The 25,118-nt window shown below is 38.6% G+C and overlaps 4 protein-coding genes across 10 annotated transcripts in view; 2 read left to right on the forward strand and 2 right to left on the reverse strand.

Moving 5' to 3' along the window:
- Positions 1-5,846, reverse strand: part of rad52 (RAD52 homolog, DNA repair protein) — a 17,682-nt gene extending 11,836 nt beyond the window's left edge. The window contains exons 1-9 of one of the 5 annotated variants that reach the window (XM_081698507.1): positions 5,713-5,846; positions 2,619-2,847; positions 1,996-2,060; positions 1,635-1,736; positions 1,285-1,378; positions 774-841; positions 558-676; positions 345-420; positions 1-147 (exon numbers count right to left, since the gene is read on the reverse strand). The exon at positions 1-147 is cut by the window's left edge and continues 203 nt beyond it. In XM_081698507.1, coding sequence (XP_081554633.1) covers positions 1-147; positions 345-420; positions 558-676; positions 774-841; positions 1,285-1,378; positions 1,635-1,736; positions 1,996-2,060; positions 2,619-2,796 — 849 coding nt within the window. In that variant the 5' untranslated portion in view covers positions 2,797-2,847; positions 5,713-5,846. Of the gene's footprint in view, positions 148-344; positions 421-557; positions 677-773; positions 842-1,284; positions 1,379-1,634; positions 1,737-1,995; positions 2,061-2,274; positions 2,399-2,618; positions 2,848-3,111; positions 3,150-5,452; positions 5,513-5,712 lie in introns of those variants that run through there. The other 4 variants (XM_081698508.1, XM_081698509.1, XM_081698510.1 and 1 more) reach the window with 4 other exon arrangements.
- prr5a (proline rich 5a (renal)) overlaps positions 1-13,095 on the forward strand; it is a 13,937-nt gene extending 842 nt beyond the window's left edge. The window contains exons 1-10 of one of the 3 annotated variants that reach the window (XM_027013939.3): positions 1-5,040; positions 6,039-6,221; positions 7,817-7,927; positions 8,106-8,186; positions 8,706-8,754; positions 8,838-8,895; positions 9,044-9,135; positions 10,117-10,257; positions 10,346-10,484; positions 10,614-13,095. The exon at positions 1-5,040 is cut by the window's left edge and continues 842 nt beyond it. In XM_027013939.3, coding sequence (XP_026869740.1) covers positions 6,094-6,221; positions 7,817-7,927; positions 8,106-8,186; positions 8,706-8,754; positions 8,838-8,895; positions 9,044-9,135; positions 10,117-10,257; positions 10,346-10,484; positions 10,614-11,152 — 1,338 coding nt within the window. In that variant the 5' untranslated portion in view covers positions 1-5,040; positions 6,039-6,093 and the 3' untranslated portion in view covers positions 11,153-13,095. Of the gene's footprint in view, positions 5,041-5,061; positions 6,222-7,328; positions 7,928-8,105; positions 8,187-8,705; positions 8,755-8,837; positions 8,896-9,043; positions 9,136-10,116; positions 10,258-10,345; positions 10,485-10,613 lie in introns of those variants that run through there. The other 2 variants (XM_081698511.1, XM_081698512.1) reach the window with 2 other exon arrangements.
- A 351-nt stretch (positions 13,096-13,446) lies between these two features.
- Positions 13,447-15,794, forward strand: fbxl14a (F-box and leucine-rich repeat protein 14a). The gene has a single exon (XM_027013890.3). The coding sequence runs from the start codon at positions 14,134-14,136 to the stop codon at positions 15,334-15,336; it is 1,203 nt and encodes a 400-aa protein (XP_026869691.1). The 5' UTR covers positions 13,447-14,133; the 3' UTR covers positions 15,337-15,794.
- A 2,060-nt stretch (positions 15,795-17,854) lies between these two features.
- Positions 17,855-21,579, reverse strand: chrm2b (cholinergic receptor, muscarinic 2b). The gene is made up of 3 exons (XM_027013874.3): positions 21,481-21,579; positions 18,790-19,664; positions 17,855-18,603 (listed from the first exon to the last, which is right to left on the reverse strand). Exons 2-3 carry the CDS (start codon positions 19,610-19,612, stop codon positions 18,056-18,058), a joined length of 1,371 nt encoding a protein of 456 aa, XP_026869675.2. The 5' UTR covers positions 19,613-19,664; positions 21,481-21,579; the 3' UTR covers positions 17,855-18,055.
- Positions 21,580-25,118: the final 3,539 nt, after the last annotated feature.

Raw genomic sequence — 25,118 nt, forward strand, 5'->3', positions numbered from 1 at the left:
CACAGTGGAAGGGTTCTCTGCTGCTGCTTCAGCAGGAATACTGAAACTGCTGCAGTTCCTTCGAGCCAGACTATCATACCTGGCCCTCTCCACAGATGGCTCTTTGTCCTTACGCTTCATATTGTCTGGGTCTAAAGGTGAATGCACCTGCAATAGCAACAAATTTATGAGTAACTGTCTTTCTTCTGTAGCTCTAATCACCCATGGTAATTATTTCCTTGTGGTAGTGAAAGATAACGAAAATAATTTTTGAAGCATGAAGATGTGCCTCATAATGACTTACCATGATACTAGGTAATTTAATGAGTCAGTGAAGTTCACAGAAAAAACAGTAATCTGCCTACCTGCTTTGGAATCTTGTTTATGGCCATAAGGTATTCCTTGTTAAAGATGCAGTTTCCAAGAGCATTTCCAAAGCACCTTCATGGAGACATTGACAGACTGAAATTCCAACAGTTCTCACAATAATGCACCTGATATAATATCCTTTTACTTAAGTCCTTTGTATGTGCTGGAAAACAATACCAAAAAACAAACTTTGGAAAGGAAGCAATTACTTCAGTGCTCTTTTCAGTCCGTCTGTGACAGCCTCTTTCCTTGCCTTTTCTAATGACAAGGCCTTGGATTTGAGTCCCTCACTTACTCCATAACCCACATCTTCATGGTATGAGCCATCCTATGTGAAAGACATCATTACTACATCTTAATCACTATTTGAGATTATATTTAGGTGATGAAATTATCTAAATGATTTGCTATGACCACACTCTTACTTTTAACTGAACTTTCACAAATGCGCTGACTCCGACATAAAATTTCCCATTAATCAGATCCACAAAATCTGTAAAGTGTGAATTAAAGCTTAAGTCAAATTTGGAAAAACAGCATAAAAATAGTTTTACAGGAACAGATGCATGTAGATACATGATGCACATCGTTCAACATAACAGTTGGAAATGACCTGAAAGTTACATTTTGTAGTTATTTTTTTTTAATAACTGTGTTATGTGGTGTTAAAATGGACAGTTAAAATGTTTATGCAAGTTCCACACACAAAATTAACATTCCATTTTTAATAAGCAAAAGTTCCTTTAAACAAAAGGAGAAAAACTACTAAACTACTTTGATAGATCTGACCTAATAATCAATATTTACTTTTAACTAAGAATGTCATTTTAATTCTAATGACGTTATATTGTTGTATCATAAACTATAACATCACCCAAGCTCTACACTAAAACTGAATTATTACACTAAAACCAGTATTATTCAGGTTTTCCTTACCTACATTTTGTTGTGAAATGGAGTGAGACCAACCATTGTACCCAAACATTTCATTGGCCAAACTGATCACTTTATGACCCTCAATATAACACACCTGTAGACAGACAGATAGGTAGCTAGCATTCTACTTAATAATTAGGAAAGCAGGTCTTTGGTCAATTGGGGTTGCATGACATGGACAAAAAAAATAAATAAAATAAAAAAAATCTATATTACAATTACATAGGGCTTATTTGCATATTGCAGTAGTCCGCGATAACCATTAACAACGATATACTGTGCTGCACAACAAGCAAAAAGCTGTGATTGTTTTATAATGACCACGTAAGCGTGAAAGGTGGACGCCTTGCCTTCTGCCCCCCTCCAGCCTGTCTCGTGCTAATGTACTCGGGTCCAAGCCTCTGTCGAAGAGCCTTCTGAATGGCCTGGTGTTCCTCTGCAGTGTACTGGTACTAAATGTGATCCGAAGTGTTAATATCTTGTATAACTGCTACGTTTACGCAAAAAAAAAAAAAATATGATTCAACTTGCTAGCTAGCCCTGTCTAATATACGATGACAAGTCATTACTCGGTGGTTTGATTGAGGATATTGGGTCAATCAAACTGCATTTTGTTAAACCGTAAGTTTTGCACGGTGGTTTGTTATAATTTCTTAAAGCATATAACTTGACGCAAGATAGTTAACTTAAGATAGGTAACAAGGTACATACCATTCCGAAACACATGTTTGTCTGGTGCTGGTTTCCGTCTCGTCTCTCCATTATGTCCCTAGTAGCTGTAATTGTACGAGAATGATCTAAATCGAAGAACAATCACTAAAATAATGTTATCTAGCAAGACAGTGTACGTTGCTAACTGCAAATACTGAGAAGATACTAGCGTGTTCTGGGCATTAGCAACAGCAGTCTAGCTAGCTTCTGTAGTTTGGCTCATTTTTCTTTCATTTAATTTTCATTTCTTGATATTTTTGGAGTTCAGATAACCCTGACCTCGGTTTTTCTCACCCGCCGAGAGGCCAGTATTTTTGTATTTGTACGTGTACACAAATCCCGGTTTTAGACCTATAGCCTATAAAAGGGTGTTAAGCTATATAAGAATTAGGTTGTTTTTTTTAACTTCCCGCGTCTGATTACGTCACCTTCAACCCACGCCGCAATACGTCAGGACTATGACGACGGCAATGGTTAAACATTAGTACTATTATCTATATTAGTATAGTGGTTATTATATGTAGGCAATGAATAAAAATCACTAAAAGAGTATATACTCTTTGGGCTCTGGTCATCTCCCAGTTTGGGGGTCTCAGCCTCTATTGAACCACTGTTGCCTTCACCTTCCATATCTTTTCTAAGATCTTCCTTCCGCCCTTGGTATTTCTCAAGCTTCTCATGTTCCTTTTTCCTAATGCTATCAGTCTGGATTGCGACATCTATCACGGTCCTCTTCTGATATTTGTCCACCACTACTATGTCTGGTTGGTTAGCCATGACCATCTTGTCTTTACATTCCATGTCTATGTTCCATGTATGTGCTGGATCGTCTCAGGGGCATCTTTGCACAGCCTGCATATGGTGTGAAAATGTGTTTAGTACTTGTTCCTGTGCTGTCATGAATAGTGCCTCTGTGCTGTCTTTTAATCCAGCCCTTTCCAACCATTAGTGCTTCTGTTAGCCCACTTTTCATCAAATTGCCCTGATCCCCCAGCATTTGATGCAGACCTTGTTGACCTGGGCAACAATTGAGCCGATGTGATTCTTATTTGAAATCTCATTGTTAATGAGGCAAGCAGTCAGGCAGCATTAAGGACTTTGCCTAAGGGAACATACTGGAGAAACCCGGGTGGGGATTCAAACTCCCAATGTCCTGTACAGAGATGGATGGATGGATGGATGGATGTTTGCTCTTGTTTTACTTTTCAGAGAGTTACTGCACTGACCTATAAACAACCAGCTGTTAAGACAATAAGAATTAATTTGGTGCTTACGTATCATCCTGCAAATAAAACATTGGCTGATATTATACTTAAACACTTCAGAATCCTCCAAGATGATGGCGAGACTGCATCCTTTTTTAAGGATCCTTCACTAATAGTCCTACAGACTAGACAAAAACATCAAAAAGTCATACTCAAGACATTTGACAATTATCAAGATAATTGAGCACTCGGATAATAACTTTGATGCAACCTCTCTAGATGTTCTACATGTAAATATATTAACACAGCCACAAAAATAACTGGCATGTCATCACCCATTCCACATTACTTCAGGTGTTATCTGCTGTATAACTTGCAAGAGATGTAGTCAGCTTTATATTGGAGAAACCAAGAGAAGGCTTGCTGATTGGTTTGTTGAACACCTTCAGACCATGGGAAGGAAGTATTTGTCATTTCCAGTGGCAAGGCATTTTAAGACTAATGGACATTGCATTAATTACATATGTTTGCATTGCCAGTTGTTGCTATGGCAGGAATTATGAAGCAAATTGGGAAACTCAAATTAAAAGAACTGATCTACACTCTTGGAACTTTAGAGTCCCATGAACTGAATGTTATAATTTAAACATCAACCTTTTAACTTTTTCATATATAATCGGGTTCTAATTCAGAAGCACTTTGTTTGCACGGGTGATGACCTCTGTCTGAAATGTTCGGTTTTTCTGGAAACTGTGTACTACAATTTTGAATATCTATATATCTCTTTCTACAGTACACTGCAGTTACTCACCTGGAATCTTTTATATATATATATATTTGCACACATTCACACCCCTCATACATTTCAGGAAAAATTGGGCAGTCGTGGTCTATTGATTTTTTTTTTAAGCCCTTAAAAGGATTACAGTAGCGTGAGGGGCAGGGCTGCCGTCTGGGGTTTAGTTTGGATTAAATGTAGTGATATGTGATTGGTTGCGATAGCTCCCAACGTTTGTCTCTCAGCAGAAAGTCCTGCCCACCTTCACGACTCCTCCAAGATAGTCCGTCCCTCAGATAATTACTGTTTATCATACATATATAAACGCTTACTTAAATTCCCACCTTGTATGACGCCCTATATGTAGCTTTATATCGCCTTTATTTGAGGTAGGATTACTTCCGTTCAGGCCATTAACATTTTCTTACACATGAGATGGGATGGAGAGGACACGAATGAACCCTTTTCTAAAATATTAAATATTTATGTTAAAAAAAGGAGGGCTCATTTGTTACAGTATTGATGGTAAACAAATCTGTTCCAGACGGCAAATCCATTTTACGTCTGAAGTCTTTGTTTATCTTCACACATTAGGCCTGCTAGTTCTCATATTGCAGTAAGTGTTGATTGTGCATTTCGTATTAACTGGCTGACGCTAAGGACTATAATGTAACAATATTACATTACAATGAAAAGGGGGTCTGCATGATCGGTAGCCTGTCGTGTCTCTCCGTCTTCGGCCGTAACCCAGTGCGCGTGCACGTTCAGGCGTGAATATCATAATAGTCTGGACAACCGTCTGGTCAGACAGTCTGCAACTCGGGAAGCAAATAGGAGGGGCATGTAGGGATACCACAGGAATGATAGAGTGAACCCGCATACTCCACATCCGCATTTACGGATTATTCTTGTGAATGTCGTTTAACTGGAAAACATCATCGCATATAGAAGCGTGGGTGCATCTGATCTAATCTACATGTTTCGGGGTTTTTTTTTCCAAAGTTACAGTAGCCAGTGTATCCATGACTGTTGACATCCAGTTTACACGCGGAGCACATGATGGTGAGTTGAGACAATATACACTACTCCCTGTTTTGGGCGAAGGATATATATACTGTTAATTTCACTATACCTTTGGCGTTCGTTACAAATCTGTCTGTGTTTGTCGACTAAATTACGGGAATATTTCATATTTATTAGTAGGTACGCAGAGTACCATGTGAATTCTCTTGTGAATAACTTACGTTACCGGTGCAATGGATTACAAAGAACAGCATGATAAGTAAGATCAGTCTTGATGTATGCCTAAGAATATTTATTTATGTGTTATAAGATATACCTCTGGATAGTTGATTACATCAAATACCATCTATCAGCATGACTGGAAGAACAATTAGTCTAGTGTGGGGGAAGTAATGTCCTTCCTCCCAAGTAGGAACTCGACTTAACAGGATATTCATGGTTGGCGTTTTACCTGTCCACGTCTAAAACAGAGACAGACTCCTCCTTTTCCCGAAATATAACGTAGCATGTCCTGGCACGCCAAAAATAACAAAAAGAAATTAACAGGCTATTTGATTCAGGGAAAACAGAAAAAATGAACAAATAAACTACGATTACTCCCCAAAGCCCATAAAGCAACACATTCAAATGTAAGAATTTTTATTTTCAGTGTTCTAATCAGTTGAGAAGTGGTGAGGCAGCTGATGACTGATGCAAGAGTCTTTGTTGTACCTTATTTTGGGGAACCATGAACTGTATGATCAAACAGTCCAGTAGGTGGCGCATTTTGAATGGCAGGTCAAAAGGAGGTTGAGCTAAAACACGAAAGCGGATTTGCGTTAGAATAAATTTGAGCGAAAATTGCAATAATCATTATCAGTTCCACGAAAAGTTAATGGCTTTGAGAAAATCCAATGTATGATGTATGATATTTACACCTATAATTTCAATTTACTCTGTGTAGTCTATTGAGAAGATTAGTGTTGGCCTATATTTAGCTCCATTTTTGTAGCACATAAAACTGCTTTTTAAAATAAAAGTTATTTTTTTGTTCTTAGGATCTTAAGCGACCTTCTTAGTAAAACGGAAGTCTCTCTCCATTCCAAACTAAAGATGCTGGAAGACTTGAGTGGGACACACACTAAACTAGCCACCCACAAATCAGCATCTTTCAGCTTCGGCGCACTAGCATCGCTGCCACACTGCTTCCACATGGACGGGAGGAGTCATCCAATCAGGAGGTGAGATTACTTGTAATCTCTCCCTAACTTCAGAATTTAACATTTAATCCATTTTTTTTTCTCTCAGAATCTTGTGGTAAAAAACCAAAAGAGATCTTGTGGTATAAAGAGTAAATGATTACAAATCATTGAAAAAAAAAATGTTATAGGAAAGTTAACGTGCAGTACTTTTTGCCAGAGCTCTTTTCTGAAATGCCCAGGGTTACTTGGACAAATTTGAGTATATTATTACAAATGGCACAAGCACACTGACTAAAGATTAAAGACTAAAGATTAAAGTCAAACTGTCTGAAACATTCATAAGTGAAACATTTAGCTTTAAGTTTTAAATGTCTTTTTTTTCTCTCATTTTGGTTCACTCAGTTGCATGAGTGACCCATTTTGATGTTTTGACCTTTCCGACAGCCTTTAAATTCAAATTCAGCTTCCAAGTGCTAAATAGCCAGTTAGATTTCTCCAGCTCTATTTATGCAAGTTTGTTTACACTGTACATCACATTTCTACTTTGGTGGTAATGAAGAATGGGTATTTTGTTGTTACTATTACTGTTGTAATATACCTGCAGTTATAGTAGAAGTTGTGGCACAAGATTAGACACACCTACAATTAAAACTGAGATATAAGTATAACCTAAACTGAAAAAATGTACATGAACTCCACTGTACATATTCCACTGTATTTCACCTATTGTGAAATACAGAATCCTACCCAGCATCAGAGTAGATGAATAAATATAAATATCACAATTTAAGTCAGTGAGTATGGATAGGCATGGTGGAAAGTTAAACTCATCTATTTCAGGCTCTTGTCAGTGTGACAGAGGACTTCTTGACACTGTCACGTCTATGATCAACCACTGAAACAAAAGTACATAAACAAATGTCTACACATAATGAACAAATGTGTAACTAAATACATAAGTCCAGAGATAAGAGATCTTTTTTTTTTTTCTTCCAAAATCTGAATATGCATATGTGTAAGTACCCTCTGGCAAATGGTAGTTCACTCACTTCTTACTTCCTCTCATGCTAGTGTTGTTTTGTAAAGTATTTTAAAAAATATATGTAAATACTGAGTTCTGAGAATTCTCTTATCTGAATTAAACAGAATGAAGTCTCCACTTCATAAGCCTCCATAAGCAGCATGCTTCTATGTCACACTGGACTCTCGCTGACCGCTTCTGTGGCTTCACACCGTGCTTACACTCTGTGACACTACTGTTTCAGCACGATCAATCTCTCACAAACAGAAGAATGGGACAAACCCAGAGAGAAATGTCTTCATGTATGATATATGGCTATGCAACCTGTAGGTTACAGCATAACTCATTTTATACTGCTCTTTGCATTTGTGTGTGTATATGTGTATGCATGGACTTGCACATGCACTTGCTTTTTTTATGTTCAAGAGATCACGAGAAAGAATTAGGCGTTAAGAGGAAGGAAATTTGTTTCTCAACAAAACACAGTAATAGTTCCTGGCCAGCCCCCAACACACAGCTCCCCTCCCCCCAGGGCATGTTCACGCCTCCATTTCTTGGGCTTGGCTCAAGACTAACTGTGCTGCTGCTGCTGTTTGTCTCTTGGGGACATGAGGACTCTCTACCGGCTGAAGTTGGTGAGCTCACCAAACCTGAGTCAGCTGGGCAAGAATGATAAGGCGTCTCTGGAGGAGCGAGGATCAGGACCAAACGCCACATGGAACAGGTGACCTGTTTGACCTCTTCTCTTTAAGAAAATTAAAGTGCCTGCTGCTAAACAGACTGGTAGTGTAATGCTCTTGTATAAGTTAGTGCAAAGCATCATGTGAGCATAATCCCACACTAAACCTAAATGGACTATTCAAAGAGAATGTGTTTTGCCATTCCTACATGTTTCACTGCAGCATTCACAATGCAGTTATTGGAGTATTCCAGAAGAAGGGGCTGGCAGACAATGAGCTCTATACACTTAACGAAGGTGTGAGGTGAGTCAAATCAGTTATACTTGGTTCTTGCCTCTCAGATTTTGCTTTTACATTTGCTTTTAGTAAGTCTTTGGTGAGCTGGCTTTCAGATACGCCACTTTGGTTTACATTTTAGTTTCATGCTGAAATGCTGCTGTTGCAGTATCTACTAATGCCCATTGATAAAACCACAGCTAAAGGCACAACAATGCATTGCTATGTTGTGTATTAATTAATTTCTGGATATCTTTTCTCTTCTAATTTCAAATCATGAATTCACATACTCACCTTTCTATACAGTTGTGGATGCTTGTCATAACACAATGGACAGCTGTGTAAATAAATGAGTAAAATACAACACACAATGCAACATGTAGTGTATGGTATATCAGATTGCATTGCATCAGGTTTTACAGTTAAAATTAAAGAGAAAATAGATACATTTTTCTATGGGTAACTTACAGATGATGCAGCAAGGCTAGCTACCAATGAAAGTGAAAAATATTGCAGATTAATAATGCTTTTTTCCTATTGATTCAGGCAGCTCCTGAAAACTGAATTAGGCTCCTTTTTCACTGAGTATCTGCAGGTAAGGCAGTATGTTGAAACTTGTGTTTAGACTGAGACAACAGATTGATTCAGTCTTTGAACTCTTTCTCTCTGTTCCCTCAGAATCAGCTGCTGACAAAAGGCATGGTCATTCTGAGGGACAAAATAAGATTCTATGAAGGTAATATATAAAGGCATTCATGACTACAGCCAGCGCAGGAACGGTATCACATATACCTGATTTGCTTGTGCAGAAATCGGCTACAAGATTTTGAATAAGTGCAACATTAACAACATTCGCACTGCAGCCTTCCTTTTTGTATTTACAGGTCAGAAATTACTCGACTCACTGGCTGAGACCTGGGACTTCTTCTTTTGTGATGTTCTGTCAATGCTACAGGCCATCTTTCACCCAGTGCAGGTACTCTAGGCTTCTTTATTCTGTGTCTCTTTCCGGACAGCCTGTTTGTATTGTTAAGCCCCAAACACAACCACCTATGCTTTTTTTGTAGCATAATAAAAACACTATATTTGAAGATTAAAAAATAATTTTACACTATGCTTTTCTAAGGCTATCAAGCAACTTACCTAGAATGATTTTTGATACAATGTAAGAAACTAAGTACATTGTACTATTCCAAATGAAGGGGTTGGCTGACAACAAGCTCTGCACATTAGTATAACCTTGACCCTGAACAAAAAAAGGTCCTATAAATGCTTTGTTGATATGAGACATATTTAGCTGATGAGACACTGCTTTTCTTTCTTATTGAGCTATTAAGACAACTCTTAAATATCAACCCACTCGACCTATTGCTGATTATGTCTTAATATTCAGACTCTTGATTCAGGCCATTTATTACTATTGTGAACAATTTAGGTATCCATTTCTTTGTAGCAAATATATTGAATTTTGAAGTAATGGTACAGTCATGAAAAACGGAGCCATCACTGCAGCCTTTGGGATGGGAAACATGTTTCAAATACATGTTTAGAAAATTGAGTAACCACCGAATCATGATGAGGTGGAATTTACCTGCCTGTTTCCATCAAGCATGGGCATCAGGCATCAAGCACACAGACAACAGCTCTTCAGAGAACTGTCGAATTGCACCACATCCAAATTCACTGGCAGGCTCTTGAGAGCTGAGATTTGTCATGATTAGGTATTATTATACAGCTTTAGAACGACCAACAAAAGTCATGAAAGCTCTAATAAATCAGGGCACATATACCACCTCGGGTACCCTCCATTTCCATATGATCTGATACATGATTCAGTACGGCATCTGGATAGGACTAAAAGTATTACTAAAACTATTTAGGATCTTTTTGCCCCTAGAGAAATTATAGCTGACTTGCTACTTTTGTTGTTGTTCATGCTGTTGGTATGGGAACCCAGGGGAAGGAACCATCGGTACGTCAGTTGGCCCTGCTTCTCTTCCGGAACACCATTGCCCTGAACATGAAGCTGGAGGAGGCCCTGTCCCGGCCACGTGCTCGTGTCCCTCCCTCCATCATCCAGATGCTTCTGGTCCTGCAGGTACAGAACACAGAGAACCCCAATCTGGGCTTCCCTCCCGTGGGTGTGTGTCTCTGGTCCTTTGTATGACGCTTCCTGTGGCACACAGGGTGTTCACGAGTCCCGAGCTGTGACTGAGGAGTACCTGAAGCTGGAGTCACTCATTCAGAAGGTGGTGATGCCTTACCTGGGTACGCAGGGGCTGTGTTCCCATGACTGTGATGCCACCCAGTGCTCCTGTGTTGCTGGTAAGGGAGATGTTTTAGGATGGGAATGCTCAAATCTGACAAATATTTCCATTACAGAATTATTTCTATATGATATGAGATGATTATAAATGTCAAATATGAATCATGTTCTATCACTCACTCCCTTAGAAAAGAATTTGCAGTGGTGCTGGTCCAAACCTGAGGACATGCCTGCCACTAATCCAGTGGTGCGCTCCAAGAGCTACAACATCCCCATGCTGACCCCTGTGGCTGAATATGACTCTGAGGCCAGCTCAGTGGGTAGCGTGGGCATCCGACGCCACTCTGCCTGCGAAGTCACTTCCTGCCTGGAGCAGCAGGGCTACTCCTCGCTTTCTGTTGGCATAGAGACGAACTCCACCCCCCGGCTGTCTATGGACCATGAACTCACCTTGCCCGGGGTGATTCGAGGAGCCGTAGGGCATCCTGCCCTCATCTTGCCTTCCATCTTTGTCCATAATTCAGCAGGGCCTGTACACACTGCTGCCTCTCACACAGCCACCTCTGAGATTGACAAGGCCCTGTCCTCACCCACAAGCTGCTCCTCCAGCCCAGAGACAATTGTTATGCAGGGTGTGGACTCACTGGAGTCAGATCAAGAGGGGATATTCATCGACTTCTCTCATTGTCGCTCTGATTCGTTCGGAACCAGCAGGAAGACCAGCTGATTACATAGCCAAGGTGAACATTCTAAATATCATTATGTGGCTTAAACTATAGCCAGCAATGGAATGAATTCTGAATGCAACAACTGAACTCAGCATTGCATAAGATTCCCTAATGGGATTGCATTCATATATAAATAAATACTGTGCTTTCTCAAAACTGGAACTGGAGATAAACTCCAGTATTCAAACTCTTGTTTCAAAAGCCTCAGTTTGGCAAATTGAGACGGATTTATTTTTATCTTCTTGCTTTTATAAGCTGTACTATACCTGTGGATGTACTGTATGTTTTGGGTTCTATTTCTACTTTGTTTCTTTCATAGGTACATATTATAAGAGAGCTTAATTATGGAGAAGTTAAATTGCTTAGACAGTTCTCCACAGATATAGGTATAAACTGCGATTATGAAACCTGTATCAAATCTCTGACTGCTCTGGACCCTTTCGACCACAATTTATTTAAGTCATTTAAAAACCTAATCAGGTGTGGTGCAGTCGTAGTGGTTAAGCATTAGACTTCATCATTTGAAGAGGCTTACAGCTTGGGGTAAATTATGAAAAGATCATGACTATCAACATTCAGTAAAGGTTTCGACATCTCTGTCCAAAAGCATATGAAAAGAATTCTTTTACATGCTGATATTAAAAACTGCTGTTCTGAAACTTTTGTGGTGTTTTTAGCTATAATATTGTAGAATTTATAAAACATTTTTGTAAAGGAACATGACAAAGTAAAATGTGAGTTTAGTATTGTGTTTTATCAAAACACGTGAAGTTTTGAGTTTAATAAATTAATTTGCATTCCTGTTTTTTGTAGATTGCTTTATCTGTACAACTACTTGCATGTCAGATGTAAATAATATGTACATTACTAGGGAGCTATTTGATTATTTGTTTACAGTTACACTGTAAAATTTGAATATGCTGGAATATACCCTTGCTTTGTTGTATTCTGTTTTTAAAAACACTGAAGTGGGCAATGCAAAAGCAAATAATTTTTTTTAAATATTTGATCTCGAAAATTTGAGGTGGTATAAATTAGCTGAAATTAAATATTAGTCAGACTGTCCTACACAGTAGACACTATGAAGTGATTTATATAAGCCTTAATAGTTTTAAGTGTGTGGCCTACTGCTATCATGGTAGCTATTAGGAATATATTAGAAGGTTCAATTTATAAATTGCACCACTCTTTCAATTAAAAAAAATTTTTTTCTTACATTTTGTCTTAGTTTTATAGCAAAACATTTTGTACAAATTGAGTGTCCTCGCTTAATCAAACTACCTTTGTTTTTTGGCAATCCGTGGTAATTAGTTTCTCTGTTCTTTGTTGGCATTCATGTGATACTGGATAGCTATTAAAAGGTTTTTCATTGCTCTTTCTGAATGCATTTGGGGAAATCTGTTTTAGAAAAATGTGAAAGTTTTGGTGGAACAACTTTAGCTAATCTCTTGTTCCATTACTGGTCAGCTAACATTCATTCTATGCTGTATTGGATACACCAAAACCTTATCCCATCCCCCATTTTTGGACTCAAATAATTCTCCTCTTGTGTTCAAGCTTCCTTCATAACTGTGTTGCCCCATGCTAAAAATATGGAATGCTTTACAGACATTTACGCATACAAATTATCTCATTCCTGAGTTCTCTCCATGGGAACCATGAGTTTCCTTCATACAATCTGGGGTTTGAAATTTAGGCTAAAAGAGAATCCAGACTACAAGATTCATGATGGATCTTATTATTGATCGGCATTCCTTTCTACTATTTTTTGTTTTTACCAGAAACATGATTTCTTCAGTTTTTCATATATCAGCTTCTTACATTTTATGCCCAAGTTCCTTCTATGTGTGCTTTTCGAAACCTCCCTCGGGGTCTCAGAATACAATTTCTTTACGCAAAAATGTTTAGTCTTACTACTCACTAAAAAGCCCAATATTTAGGTGGACAATCAGACGCTTTGACTTCCTCAGACTTCAGTTTCTTCTTGACTTTTTAAATTGATTTTATTGTAATGTAGTGTTTTGCTTAATTTATTTCAGTAGATTTACTTATTAAACACTCAAAAAATAAGCTTTTTGTAAATTCATGTTAATATTCTGGTGAAGGAATGTTGAAGTTGATTTTGGCTAAGTTGCCCGATCTGCGAACAGCCACAATTTTAGTATGCTCATGCGGAAACGCATATATTTACGTCCTCTTTCTAAAAAAGCCAACTGGGCCGTTCCATTCCAATGACGTACATGCAGTTCATATACTGCTTATATTTGTGCCCTTTAGCTAATATAACTCAGTTCAAACTTAGTTTGCTGGCTGTTACAGAATTTTAAATGTAGCAGACATCTGAGTTTCTCAGCGCCCTGTTCATATTCACACATCCCTGCCTACCAGGGAAGTTTGAAAAGAAGCAGACAAAGGCCACCGGAAGTGAGACTTCATAGTTTTAATGGCCGTGTAGTGGATGTAGCAATTCCGTCTCTCGCTAAAAATGAATTTGTTTTCTTTCTATAAAAAAATCTGAATGTGATTCTATTCATGAGCGTGTATGCGGCATCCGAAAAGTTTATGAAAATTAGACACAGATTGGACTTTTACGAAACAAAGATTTGGTCATACAAAAGCGTCGGGACATCCTGTTCCTGTAACGACGTTGGCGTTAGCTGGTTCGTTTGTTAGCTAGCGCTAGCTGCTGATACAGCGTTGACGGGTAACTTGGAGTACATATCGCAAAACGAAATTTTGAATGAAGTAAACTCGTAGTTATATAATGTTGTCTACAGGCTTTCGGGCACCCACTTCGCACAACCTCGCAATGTCTCACTTATGACAGCTTGCTAACTAAAAAATTTCAATAAGGGAATGATCAGTTTTACGTGCGGTATTCTGCAGCAGCAAACTAAGATAGCTAGCTAGCTGGCTAAGTTAGTTTAGACAGCTGGCTAATTTTGTTAAGAGAAACACACCGTAAAGACACACAGCTGAAATGGAGACCCATGTATCAAGTCTTTTCCCAGAAATTTTAGCGATGATTTTTAGCTACTTGGACGTTAAAGGCAAAGGGAGGGTTGCGCAAGTGTGTGTAGCTTGGAGAGACGCGTCGTACCACAAATCAGTGTGGAGGGGAGTTGAAGCCAAACTTCATTTAAGAAGGGCTAACCCATCATTATTTCCGAGTCTTCAGACCAGAGGAATCAAAAAAGTCCAGATACTTAGTCTTAGGCGTAGCCTGAGCTATGTCATTCAGGGAATGCCAAACATTGAGAGCCTTAATTTGAGTGGATGTTACAACTTGACAGACAATGGCCTTGGCCACGCTTTTGTGCAGGACATACCTTGTTTGCGGATTCTTAACCTGAGCCTTTGTAAACAGATAACTGACTCCAGTCTTGGCAGAATTGCACAGTATCTCAAGAACCTTGAGTTTATGGACCTTGGTGGGTGTAGCAATATCACTAATACGGGGCTGCTTCTCATTGCTTGGGGCTTACACAGACTGAAAAGCTTAAACCTGCGCAGCTGTCGGCATGTGTCTGATGTGGGCATTGGTCACTTGGCCGGCATGACCCGCAGTGCAGCCGAGGGTTGCCTCAGCTTGGAGCATCTTACCCTACAGGACTGCCAGAAGCTGACTGACTTGGCTCTGAAGCACATCTCAAAAGGCTTGAGTAAACTGAAAGTCCTAAATCTCAGCTTCTGCGGTGGGATATCAGATGCTGGCATGATTCATCTGTCACACATGACCCAGCTCTGGACCCTCAACCTTCGCTCGTGTGACAATATCAGTGACACAGGTATCATGCACCTTTCCATGGGCTCTCTCAGGTTATTCGGGTTGGATGTGTCATTCTGCGACAAAGTCGGAGACCAGAGCATGGCATACATTGCCCAGGGCCTCTATCAACTCAAGTCCCTCTCCCTGTGCTCATGTCACATCAGCGATGATGGAATCAACAGAATGGTCCGGCAGATGCATGAACTGAAGACCTTGAACATTGGCCAGTGTGTGCGCATTACAGACAAGGGCCTTGAACTTATTGCTGATCACCTGACTCAGCTGACTGGGATTGATCTGTATGGATGTACCAAAATCACTAAGAGGGGACTAGAGCGGATAACGCAACTCCCCTGCCTTAAGGTGTTGAACTTGGGACTTTGGCAGATGACTGAAGGAGAAAGAGTTAGGTGACACTGCTCAGGCATCACCCTATACAGTAAAACTACCTCATACAATACTGTCACCATTGACTTTTCTGTTTGTTGCTTTGGTGTTTTTTTTTTGTTTTTTTTTTTAAATCTTTTTTTAATAGGAAGAAGCTTTGAGTAGTTAATGGCATGCAATAAGGAGTTATGTCCATTGTTTTTTTTTTTTTGTTTTTTTTTAAATAGTTCTTGATTAGCAAGTGGATAGTTGAATAATTTTAGGGCCTATTAGAGAGCCATTCTTAAGAAATATTTTCCCCTTTAACGTCTTGTTTGGTTATCAAAAAGTCTTAAGAATAGATTTGGTAGGATGTTTAATGTACACAGCTTTACCATGTTTCTGAACGAAAATGAAAATTTTATCCATTTGTATAGATCCTCCTTAGTAAGAAACATATGCAATTTAAAACTTCGTTAAAAAATTTATATATATATATATATATATATATATATATATATATATATATATATATATATATTATATATATATATATATATATATATATATATATATATATATACACATATATAGTGTTTATCTGTAAGAGAATGTTTGGAATACCTGTTTATTTTCCTAAGCTAAATAATTAAAATTATTTGAAGTGGATTTTTTTCATTGCTTCAAGTGTGATTGATCCTCAGAACCCAATAGAAATGAATGTTTTTGTGATTTATTGCGAACACTTAAACAAATCAAGAAACAATGTTTATAATTGACATCAGGCTAAATATTCACTCATATCCACTTGGGTGTGGGCTTTTACAGTTATGAAATTGTGAAGACTAACAAGCTTTTGTAATTAAAAAAGAGAAAAAAAAGTTTTGTCTGACCTGTAGATGTTATTAATTATCCACACTGTATAGTCCAATACTTTGTCTCAGACCCTAATAAGGTGGTGGTTTTCAGAGCTGCAGAGGCTGTGCTAAGCCTACTTACAGACTGTAAGAGTTAAGGTTATAAATCTACAGTCATCCCTATCGGTCATGATTGTTCGTAAACTTCAATCACCCCTCAACAGGCTTACACTACTTATATCAGGTATTAAAAAGTGGTTGTGGTCAGATTAATGCTAACAATTTTCTATCAAAAATAAGATGGCAAACTGTTTTTGAGACTAAGACCACATTAACACTAGGTGGGAGGGTGGGAGTGATACAAATAGGTTTTTCAACATGGCATCAAATTCTTTTGTAAGCACTGTTGACACAGCATGATTTTTTTGTAATCAGATTGAAGTCAGTTTCATAAATGGTCCTACATGTGAAGCCAATCACTGTTCACATCCTGCTCCCACCACTTCTGTCTCTTCTTCAGCTCACAGACATCTGCCATCTGGCCTTTACAATGGCTGTGAAACAGCAAGAGCTATACCTTTTGTTCAGGATCCTAGTCCTGAACAGCTGGCTAACTGTCAAACAAGTTATTAGTTGTTGATGTGTGCATTTGGGTCATGCATGTGACATTCTGTAAACGTGGGCATATTAGCTTTTTGGCTGGAGGTCTATAAACCCTGATGGCAGATATGTGTCACTTACAAAAATGAATATGAAAACTCATGGCTAAAAGGTAAGATCTAAGCAAAAAGTCATAACAGTATTTAGGCCTGTAATGGCCTTAAACACACTTGGTGGATCTGTGGTTCGTGTGATTATATTTTGATCTGATTTACATATGGAGGTGTTTTTAAAAAAATTTTTTTAAATGTTTTAAGAACATTTTGAAACCAGGTTTAAAGTTCAAATATTTTTTCAAACAAAGGGTTGAATCTGAGGTACACGAAAAAAAGAAAACGAAGGTCTTACTTTAAAAGTCATTTTTTAAGGTCTTACAGTCTTCTACAAGACTGAATACAAAGAATGGATTATAAAGTGGTCATAGATTTATTACATATCCTGCAACCTATCACACATGCACAACTCAGATGAGATTGGTCAGTCAGCATGAAAAACCTGTAAATGTTTTCTGCTTTCCTGAAAACAGATAAAGCTATACTGTAAGTACTGTATGAACATATCATTAGGTCATAGTGCAAAGCATCACATTCTTCATTATTACCAGATTCTGATCTGAGTAAAATGTTATATTGGATGCATTAGGCCGTGGTCTTCATTAATTATGAGTATGCAACTATTTCAGCTATTGTATTTCTCAAATCAAGTAAACTTACTTTCAGAAATGATTGCATTTGACCAATTGATCAAACTCGTATATATTAATTCATCATGATTTGAATGTGCTGTTTTCAGTTCAAATCTGTAGCACGTTTAATATTTTCCCACTAGTGGCCTTATGTAGTTAATTATCTTTTGTACAATAATCTATTTGTTTTAGTAGTGACCAGCTTGATTCAACATCACACCCACACAGTCTTTGTAAAAATGAAAAGCTTATCAAGATCACAAATAACACCTACAGCTTGTACTTTAATTCATTTCAGTTAGTGCCTCCAGCTGCAAGCCCCCCCCCCCCCCCCCCCGTCAGCTGAATGAGGAATGTCCTTCTCTGGAGGCACTAAACAAGGTATGAGTACATACTAATGTCATTGTATTTTTCTAAAAGTCAGACCTTATCCACAAACAGCACCCCTGCTGTGAAGTGCTTTCTGAATACTGATCAAGAACTTTCTGGAATATTTGAAAATACTTCATTTTAATACAAGAAAAACTGCATGCAGCCTCTGTCAGCGAAAGCCCTTGTCTTTGTTTCATTTGACTGTGCGAATGTTTCTACAATTGCACATCAACAGCCGCTTGAACGTATTCTTGAAGGTAACGTTGCACAGGGCATAGCAGGCTGGGTTAACCGTGCTGTTGATGTAGCACAGCCAGTAGCCCAAGGACCACATGCAGCTGGGAATGCAGGTGTTGCAGAACGTGTGGATTAACACCATCACATTATATGGGGTCCATGTGATCACGAAGGCCAGCAGAATGGCCATGATGGTCCTTGTAACCTTCTTCTCCCTTGACTCAGTATTCCTTTTTTTCTTGTGTACAGGCGAGAGATTCAGTGATACCAGACTCTGCCTCTCCTTGCAATGGCTGGTATTCTGATTTGTACTGGCTGGTTCACAGCTCTCATCTGGGCTCTTCTGGAAGCAAGTTATTTTGGCCCATCTTGCTTTCCCTTGGCAAGACGTTTTGGTTGGCATATTCGTGACATCACCATTGGTTTCTGCTTCATTATCTCTCTGATTGGATGAAGCCAGGATACTGCCAGATGTGGAGTCATTTTCACTGTCCCTGTCCTCACCTGAGGAAAGAGTATTGATGCTTAAAAAATAGTGCACGTCCACACTGTTGCCTTTTGTTAGATTATTAGGGTATACACTGTAATCCAAAGAGAATTAAATAGGTTACCCAGAAGCACCAGATTAATAAAATTAATCTACAGATTATATCCTCTAAGTAAATGTTTTTGGTAAACTGACCCCTTTACCTGTAGTAGCATCCGAGCCTCTGTGTTGAACATGTGTCATGGCCTCCCCTCCCTGGATATGCTTAGTCCCTCCATCCCTGCTGGTTGCCGAGACCATTTGGGTCCTATTCTCCTGGCAGACCCTGGACACCCTCTGACTCTCCCTCCTGACGCGACTACGGCTTGCTTTGGAAATCTGCCAGTACAGCACACTCATGATGACGACAGGCAGGTAGAAGGCAGCAATTGCTGTGCCAAAGGTGACACCCGCATTGGAGAAGAACTGAATGTAGCAGTCATCGTCAGGCACCGTGCGCTTGCCCATGATGAACTGCCAGAAGAGGATGGCCGGAGCCCACAGGATGAAAGACAAGATCCAGGCAGCTGCGATCATCATGCCTGCCATCTTGTTTGTCCTCTTTATGGGGTAACTGAGTGGTCTGGTGACACAGAAGTACCGATCAAAGCTGATGACGAGCAGGTTCATCACAGATGCATTACTTGCCACATAGTCCAGAGCCAACCAGAGGTCACAGATAACAGGGCCTAAGGGCCAGTGCCCAGTTACAATGAACACCGTGTAAAGGTTCATGGAAAAAAGGCCAATGATCACGTCAGCACATGCTAGGCTGAAGAGGAAGTAATTATTGACTGTCTGGAGGTTCCTATTGACCTTGATGGACAGCATGACCAGAATGTTACCGATAATAGTAATCAGACTCAAAGAACTCAGTCCCAAAATGATGAGCACCATCTCTACCATTTTAAAAGGATATTCCCGATGAGGGCTCGTCTTATTAGAATGGCTGAGGTCTGCAGTAAGGCTTACATTGGAAGTATTCATCTTTTCAGCTTTGATTGCACATAAATACCTCCTAGGATCTTCACATCATTACCTAAGCACAGAGAATAAAGACACGATCATACACAGCATTGTATTGTACTAATAGGTTTTTTTAATTCAGAGATTATTTTCTATCCAACCAAATTATGTTGTGGGTTTCGGGATGAATGTAAGAGTAAGTTTTGATTTGCATTATTTGCATTATATGATTTACGTCACGGCTATTTTTTTATTCTTTCACTATCAATGAAACAAAGGTATACACTGAATTAATTTGATTGTTTATATATTGTCCTTTCCTTTATTTATTCACTATAAACTTTAACAAAAGAAATTAACAAACAGATCAAATACATTTGTGCTCTGCTTGTATGCTTTGTTAGGTTCATCAAAATAGAGTTAATTAAAGTTATTTCTCACTATCCTGACAAGTTAATGGATTGCCATTAGCCTGTTTGAATGCAATCTTTTAACCATTATATGTTGTGGTCCAGCTTCATTATTTGACAGCCTAAAGAACAGTAGACCAATTTGTGTATGTGCAAATGTGTGGGTGTGTGTATGGGTGTCAGTGGGTGAATCTGTGGTTCTGTTTAACATAGCCTACTACATACTGTATATTTCATACTGCACTCAATATATACTGTACACTGGTCTACGTAGTAGTATGCAGTATCCAGTATGCAACAAACGCAAACCATACTATGAGGTCAAATGAACATGAAGGTTCCGCCATTGTGATTGAGTTATTGTGTGTGTGTGTGTGCAAGAGAAAACAAAGTGACAGAAAGACAGGCATAGAAACAGAGACAGAGTAGTATTAGCTAACATAGATTTCACAAGAATGACACTTTCCTGTTTAAGCAGTACCCCAGTGCTAGTGCCAGTTTGCAACAAACCAGTTCTACATCTTTGCCCAGATGCCCAAACTTCAGGGTTGTCTGTGTATGATGTGTAAACCTCCAAAAAGTAAATACTGAAATACCAGGACTGCTGAGACAGAGACAGCACTCATAGTGCTATTGTGAGCTACTGTGAAATGTCATTGGTATGTGAATTAGGTTTGCCACCTTATTGGATCACTTAGTGTCTGGCTGCCATTTTAAACTGCAAGTGGTACGACAGCTTCTACTTTCAGCATTACTAAAGCATAATTTACCTCCTTGCCTACTGTAATACAAAGGTTTTGCAGTTCCCAGTCAGACATAGAATTTTAAATAGAAAGAAACCAAAGAAAACAGATGTCCAGATGTTAATTTAGTTTTTATAGGATCTGAACATGTATAATCATGTACAATTTTACTCTGGTGTAGAAAAATCCCATTTGTATGGCAAAAAGACAAACTTCAATATGATAACTGGCTATTAAAGTTGTTCTTTCTCTCTCTCTCTCTCTCTCTCTCTCTCTCTCTCTCTCTCTCTCTCTCTCTCTCTCTCTCTCTCTCTCTCTCTCTTTCTCCTCTCTCTCTGTGTGTGCGCGCGAGCGCCTGTGTGTCTGTGGGTGGGTGGGTTGGGGCTGTCTGTTCTTTGGCTGATAACTTTGGTATTTTAGTTTCATAGTAATAATAACAATATTAAGAGCAAATAGTTTATCAAGAAAATCAATCCTTGTGAAAGAAAATTTGTAAAGAAACAAATAAAAGTTCTCGAAGAGAATCGGTTAAAAATGAAAATGTATATTAATTTAAGATAGATATATATCTAAACAAATCGACATTTATTTCTTGACTCAACTCGTTTATTGACGAACCCTCGACACTGCCCCAGCCCGACTCGGTGAATTGTTATTTAACGACTCACAACTTAGTTCTGTGTTGAACCATTTGGTTACACTCACAAAGATATACAAAATTTCCAGGTAAACCTACCTTATCTGAAACATCGTCAGCTGCAAACTTTTGTGCAATCAAAATCAGTAGAGTTGTATCCATAAGGTTCATCTTTTGCACGACATACGTGTGTGGCGCTAGTGTTGAATGATGTATTCTTGGTCTTCGAGAAACTGCTGGAGGGCGGAGACGTTGGCTACAGTTCCAGAGAATAGATGTTTTTTTTTCCTTTCCCGTGTTTTCAGGACCACGGATAGCGTAGTAAATTCACAAAGAGTAAACTTCGTGTAAACTTCGTAAATGTAGGGTGCTCTGTAACCCATTAAAAAGTAAAAATAACAACTGATTCACATGCCAGGGAACGTCCTTGCTGCTACGAGCGTTTCCTGGGATTTTACACCCGTGTTTTCACTTTGACCACTTCACTGGTCTTCAGACAATTTCTGAGTGGACTTTGTGAGTGGCCATATTGGAGTGGCTCCAAATTTCGATTCGACATTTAATACTTTTTGATGCAACGTTCTTGCGACTAGCGTCCTTGATAGGTCACAGACCTCTTTCACATAACTGTTTTGGTATGCTTCTGAGGATGAAAGAAGTTGTGTTTTGTTTTACTGCCTACAAAAGAACAACATGCACCTATGAACCTTTATATAAACCCTTGTACCCTTGACCAATTCTGGCTTAGAAAAGTGTTGGAAAGATTATATTAGTAAAAATGTGAGTACGTTCATTGGAATAGCCAAGTTAGGATACTTGTCCCAGTGCGAACTTCTAAAGATGTTGCATGTTTATTTCCTTCAAAGATATGACGCCTGAGTTGCCGTGATGTATAAGGGATATTTTGGTGGGGTGATTTATGACTAAGACTACTCCAGCTAGTCTTTAACACACTTCCTTTACTAAGAGCTGTATCTCGCCCCCAGAAACACAAGCGTAAGTCATACAAAGCGAATGTCAACACATCAAGACCAAAGTGTCCATAATCGGCATTTGTGCATTTTATTCATTTTCAAGGAAAGAATATATACAGATAGTTTAGTTACTTTGTAATAAATCTAGTGATGGAAAAGATGGGATGAAGTCATTCTGAGAAATGCCAGCTGCACAATGGAAAATTTGTCTAAGTGCACTGTCCAAACACCTCATTACAAAGCCTGAGACACAAGGCAGGATGTTATTTTCCATTAATAAATTGTTCAGCGTGGTCTTGGACTGTCTTCAAGCCACAGACCATTGGTAAGGAATTAAAATGCCAAGATACTTAACATTAATGTCGAATCACTGTATATATATACCTATAAGTATGAAGAGTAAAAAGCAGACTGATCTGTGAGTTTTAAAATATTTGTGGTTGCTACAGCTGATGCTGATATGCTAATAAAAAGGAAGCGCATGTATGTAAGGATATAATTGCTAACTAATACTAATTAGGAATTTGGAAGAAATGTATGAACATTTCTTCCAAACTTTAATCAGAAACATACTCATGTTTTTATGCAGAGAAGAACTATAGCCCATAGCAGGTAAAGTGGTGTGCTTTGTGTATAACCTGGTTCAGATCACGGCTTGGATCATGCTTTGATCTGTCAGTAGTAACCAAGCATGTCGACACACTAAATACATCTGCCATGCCAGAATGTCGGCACTGTATTCTGTCTTGGACTCTCCTTGTGTATTCCCTATTGCCGCAAGCAAGGAGAAAATGAATCTCTCTGCACTTTTCTCTGGCCTAAAATAAAACCCTGGTGTTGAAAGAAACATCTGTAAATTTTGAGATTGTGACACCATAAGTGATGGAGTCTCCAAAGTCAAAATGGTACCAATAAAAAATATATATCTCTCTCTGTTTCTATTAGCTTCCATATTTGAGAGTATAACTTCTCCTCTATTGGTTTCCATAAATATATTTGAGAATATAACTTCTACTCTATTAGTTTCCATAAATACATTTGAGAATATAACTTCTTCTCTCAATGGTTGTGTGTGAAAAATATAAAAACAAAGGTTTAAGTTGTAAAGAAAACAAACAAACAAAAAAACCCACAACAAAACCTTCAGAAGTATGGTGGTGAGCAATGATGCCCATGTATTTGAAATATGTTGGGGTTCAATTTCTGGAATAAACGTAGGCTGTATTTTGTCATAATGGCCACTGTGTGGCGCTATTAAACAATTCTCTCTCTCTCTCTCTCTCTCTCTCTCTCGCTCTCTCTCTCTCTCTGTGTGTGTCATACGCGCGTGCGCACACGTTTGTGTGTGTGTGTGTGTGTATAAATAAATAAATAGATAGATAGATAGATAAATAAATATATATATATATATATATATATATATATATATATATATATATATATATATATATATATATAGGCAACATGCCCCACAAGACTCTTCATTTTTTATATTTTTACTTTATTACTGTGGTTTTTATAAAACATATTAGGATCATCTTATATTATGAGTAAACTGTACTCTTCTAATTAGGTAACAAATCTTACCACAAAAAGTTACACTTAGCCTTTCCTTATGATACTGGATTCTTCCAAAAATTGTAGAGTGAAATCACTTCACAATCACAACAGCAGGTACAGACGCGCACCGCTCTCTGTGCATGTCAGTGCTGATTGATTGATGAATGGAGAGTTGCTAAAGTGATTAGTACAACATCATTCCATTTTGCAGACATGTTGTAATACTCACTTAATTGCATTTGAGAAATATAGGCATAGTTTGCTTTGCAAGATAGTTGGCTATGGCTAGCGTGACACACTGAATATGTATTTACATTCATGTTAATATTATATCTATTTGTTTTCTTTTATATGCCAAAGCAGTTATTTTGAGTTGACTGTATATGAAGGAGTGACTACTACCTCAAGGGGTGCTATAGCAAGGGCAGACACCAGATTGTATCTCTATAAGCAGGCCACTGAGAAGACAAACCCTCAAAAAAAACTTTTTATAAGTGACACCATACAACAGCTCACAGACAAAACAGACACACTCACCAAAATAGTATAGTCAGTGAGGCTGCCAATGCAACCAGCATAGCCACATAGCAAGGGCCAGTGCTACACCTGCAAAGAGGCTCCGCCCACACAATGGAGAGAGAAGCTCTATGACTGCCCTATGTGTGTCGAGCAAAATCTTTCAAACTGTTTTGAAAATTACAAATTGCTTCTCATGTGGTAAGGATGACTACAGGGCTCTGGATTGTATGAAGAGAGTAAGCAGGGAAATGGGAGCCATTCATGGCAGAGGGAAACACAGTGGTTGGACTCAAACAGTCCCACAAGTTGAGAGGAATGAAACCTGATGATGCAGTAGGTGAGGCAGAAGATGTTGCTTACACCATTAAGTGTTGTAGGAAATCTGAGCTTTTGATCAAACAGTAACTGAATCCACCAGTAGCTGCAAGTGACCATATTGTAGAGCTAATAGGGAGGAAAGCTTTAACTAAGTGCATCTTAATGGAGTTGCTGTTCATGCTTTATTTGATTTGGGGACCCAAGTCAGTATTATCAACAATGCTTGGAAAGACAAATACTTTCTTGACCTCCCTGTTCATCCACTGAAGGAGCTCATTGATGGCAAAAATAAATTGAAAGTGTATGCCGTCAGTTAAAATCCCATACCTTTTGATGGCTGGGTTGCCATAGCCATAAACTTACCAG

The sequence above is a fragment of the Electrophorus electricus genome, chromosome 16 (assembly GCF_041902795.1).
Source record: "Electrophorus electricus isolate QZ-2024a chromosome 16, ASM4190279v1, whole genome shotgun sequence".
NCBI classification, from domain to species: Eukaryota; Metazoa; Chordata; class Actinopteri; order Gymnotiformes; family Gymnotidae; genus Electrophorus; species Electrophorus electricus.